Raw genomic sequence first — 4,092 nt, forward strand, 5'->3', positions numbered from 1 at the left:
AGATGATGTCACTTCCTGATGATGTCAGGAGGAGCGAGGTGGTGGTGGTGAAGGGGAAGCTGAAGCTTTGTTCGGTGTCCGGTCTGGTGGCGGCGCTCGGCGTGCTTGTCCTGCTGGTGGGCGTGGTCATGGCGGCTCTGGGGTACTGGCCTCGTGACGGACTGTTCTTCAGCGCTCGGCCACAGGAGGGCGCCGCCATGGCCTCCGTGTCCTCCAGCAGCCCCACACCTGCAGCTGCTGATGCCCAGGTGAGCGTCAGTCACACTGGACCAGAACCGGTCCACAGAGGACTCAGGCGTGACGCTGTAAGTTCTGTTTCAGGCTGGAGAGATGAGGGCGGAGATGGATGGAGATGAAGGAGGCGAAGGAGGCGACGGAGGAGGTGATGAAGGCTTCAACCACACAGAGACCGTCAATGGGACCCAACAGCTCGCACGAGGCTTCCTGGAAGAGTTCCTGGACAGGTAACAGTCAGGTGTTTCTCCACCTTTAGCAGGTTCAAAAGGTTCTGTAGGTCCTTCAGGAAGTTCAGATGGTCCTGCAGAAGGTTCTGAAGATACTTTAGGAGCTTCTGGAGGTCCTTCAAGAAGTTTTGGAGGTCCTTCAAAAAATTTTGGAAGTCCTTCGTGAAGTTCTGTAGGTACTGCATGAGGTTCTGGAGGTCCTAAATGAGGTGGTTCTTGGTTTCCTGCGAAACACTGTCGTGATCACTGGGTCACTTATTACCGAGGTCCCTCTGCAGGCTGTAGGTGGTGCTTTTGTTGTATTTGTGTTCTGATGTACCACCAATCTTTGTTCTGAGCTGTTCTCTGACTGGCTGTGTGAAATGTCTCTACAGGTATCTGTACTCTGATAGGCTGAAGGTCTTCGGACCTCTCATCATGGGTATCGGGATCTTCCTCTTCATCTGTGCCAACGCCGTCCTGCACGAGAACCGTGACAAGAAGACGAAGGTGATCAACCTGCGGGACATTTACTCCACCGTCATCGACCTCCACAGCCTCCGTAAACCAAACGCTTCCTCAGGCTCCGCCCGCCGCTCCTCGGCCAATCCCCTCAACGGCCTCGTTAACTACGTCCAATCAAAGAGCCTGGAGGCCAAGCCGCGGGCATACCCCGCCTCCCTGCTGAACAGGAGGGAGCCGGCCAATAGCAGAGAAGGAGGCGGTGGTGGCGATGGAAGAGGCGACGCCATCTTCAGTGTCTACCAGGAGAAGCAGGAGACTCCTCCCCTCTCCTCCTCCTCCCACAGACTCTCCCTCCCCCAGAGCTTCAGCCCTTCCCACCTGCCCTCCCCCCTGCAGGAGGAGGCGCTCAGCTCCGCCCCCCGCAGGAGGCACTCGGCTCGGGCCGGGACCAGCCGGCGCTGGGGCGGAGGAGGGGCGGAGGCGGGGAGAGAGCTGGGAGGTGGCAGACAGGAAGAGGAGGATCGAGTGGAGGTACCACTTCCTGTGTGCGCCTCCACCCCTCCCCCACACCGATGCCTCCAGGCCTCTTGCAGCTCCAGCAGCCTCCACAGGGGGGCGCCAGGAGGCTTCTCCTCCTCCTCCCTCACCCCCTCACACCTGTCGCTCTCCTCCCTGTCTCACCTCCTCTCCTCCTCGTCACCCACGCTGGCCCCCCCCTGCAGGAGGCGGAGCCTGCCCACCGGCAGTGGCGCAGGTTACAGCAAGCTGTCGCACGGAGAGGACGAGTCGTTTGAGTTGGCGTCATCACATCAGGTGACGTCACAGAGTGGAGGCGTGAGGTCACAGAGGAGCTTCTCTAACAGGGAGAAGCTGAGGATGATCTCACAGGTGGACTCTGGGCTGAGGCAGGAGGAGGAGGGCTGAGGACCAATCAGTGACTCACAGCACAACTCTCAAGTCATGTGACTTTGATGACATCAGCAACACATTCAAGGACTTTGTGAAAAAAACCTGGAGGCGTTGATGTGACATCACAAACAGAAAGACGCGATGGAGTCTGGTTCCTGTCGTAGCAATAAGGAGTCTTCCAGAACAGCACAACATCCATCTGCTCGCTGTTCGCTGGGCGGCTTCTGACGGAGACGCGTGCTGATGTTTTTCTAACTGAATTATTGTTTGAGGTGTTGGTTCTCAAACTGAGGGACGGGGCCCCCTGGAGGACGAGTGGAGCTGCTGCAGGACGTCCAGCTGCATTTTCTGGGGCTCTAAAGAACAAAAGACTCAGTTCAGTTGGGTTTCTGCACCTGTCACGGACCATCCAGGTCTTAACATGTCAAAGCCAAATAAGCACAGAAGAGCTCTGCGTCCACGTGGAGGTCTTAACTCAGAATCAGCCTGACTGCTCTGTCCTCACATGCTGTAAACCAGATCAGCAGAGTCACTGATGTCCCCACAAACATCACTGTGATGCTGGAGGAGGCTAGATCAGACAGATTCTACATAATCCGTAATGACGTTCGTACGTATATATAATTATATAAGAGGTCACACTGATTCTGAACGTAGGTGTTGCATCAGCTGAGACCACAGATCAGGTTTGTGGTCTTTCTTCAGTGAATCCAGTGCACTTCTGTCTGCGCACACCTTCGCTTACATTTCAGCTTGTGCAACATTTAGCAGAGGTTTAAGTTTTTGCAGTGAAATGTTCAGGTGAGGCTCCAAAGGCCACACCTGTAGCTCACCGCCAGGCCCATTTCACACGTAAAGCTGATCTGGGACTGCTTTCCCTTGTGGAGGCGTACGCTCCTGCTGTGGGCTTAGGTCAGGACGGCAACTCTGATTGGACAGACTGAGTCCCACCTGAACACAGCACCAGGAAGTAGTCAGCTCCATTTGGACTCCATGAAAACTGGGAAGTGAGATTTGCTCAAAGGAAGTTGGAAGGTCCTTTAACTCACCCACAGGGAAGGAGATGTTTGGATCAGTGCAGCTGGCTTTTGCTTCTCAGTCCCTTTGGAATCGGCCTGTGATGAGAGTGCAGCAGGTAAAACGGAGGCTCTGAGAAGTCCGATCAGTCTGACGATGAACTGTGATGAAGTCAAAGCATCAACAGCCACCAAAGTGCATGTTAAAGGGCTGAACTGATTTCTGTGAGTTTGGTTCAGCTGTACTCTGGGACATGAATGTACCTGAGCAAGGGTGAGAACAGGTGAGAACAGGTGTCGTCTGAGGTTTTCAAAGGTGGAACATGAGTGTGTGACTGATTCTAAAGTTGTAGCTTCACGATGTCTTCCGCTCAAAGCTGAACCTGCTTCATGTGAACAGCACAACATCAGATGATGACGCTTCAATCAAGGAATCTAAATAAAGCACATTTTGGTTCATCTAATCTGTTTTATTCTCAGTGAACAGTCCCAGTTTGTCCAGTATAACCTGTAAAACATGTTTTTCGTTTCTTTTTTTTCAGTGGTGAGAAACTCAGATGTTAAATTGAGTCATGCCGTAAACAGCACCAACCAACAAAGAGCCTCATTTGCTGTGTAACTACAGAGTTCTGTCAGCAGGGGGCATTGTGGACCAATGCTACAGAGCACATGGTTTGTATGGTGTTAGCTTAGCGTCACTGAGAAACCTTACCTGACAGTAAGCTAACAGGAGAAAGCCCATCACGCAGCAACTCTGTTCGGGGGACGGCTACAGGACCGGACCCCGAATCTTTCACTTCCACCAGTGACACGTTCATACGCAGGTTTTCAGTGTTTTTGTGGGTTCTTCTACAGCTGTTCTCAAATATTCACTTCCTGGTTGTGTCTCTGCTGACATACAGTACACAGCCAAAAGTCTGTGGACATCCTCAGGAGCCAACACATCGTTCACAGATGCTGTCCACATACTTTTGGCCAAGTGGTGTATGTGTTTCTGAGGAATATGAGGTATCTGCTTATACAAGTATGTGGACACCCATCACCATATTTCTTGTACATGTAATGCTGAATCATCAACATACTTCTGGATGCACAATGTCAAAGTCAATTAGATGGTTTAGAGAAGAAGAAGTGATAAAAGTATGTGGACACGTTGAGATCAACTCTATGTTAATCATAATCAACAGACACATTCAGCTGTCCACATACTTTTGACAGTCTGTACTAGAGATGCGCCGATCCGATACTGGGTATCGGTA

At 52.2% G+C, this 4,092-nt stretch overlaps 1 protein-coding gene across 1 annotated transcript in view; it reads left to right on the plus strand.

Annotated features, from left to right (window-relative positions):
• Positions 1-1,832, plus strand: part of LOC103372616 (transmembrane protein 200C) — a 2,417-nt gene extending 585 nt beyond the window's left edge. Inside the window, exons 2-4 of the mRNA XM_008302300.1 lie at positions 32-258; positions 353-464; positions 839-1,832. Coding sequence (XP_008300522.1) covers positions 32-258; positions 353-464; positions 839-1,832 — 1,333 coding nt within the window. The remainder of the gene's footprint in view (positions 1-31; positions 259-352; positions 465-838) is intronic.
• The last annotated feature ends 2,260 nt before the right edge of the window (positions 1,833-4,092 follow it).

The sequence above is a fragment of the Stegastes partitus genome, unplaced genomic scaffold (genome assembly GCF_000690725.1).
Source record: "Stegastes partitus isolate 25-593 unplaced genomic scaffold, Stegastes_partitus-1.0.2 Scaffold1790, whole genome shotgun sequence".
Classification (NCBI taxonomy): Eukaryota; Metazoa; Chordata; class Actinopteri; family Pomacentridae; genus Stegastes; species Stegastes partitus.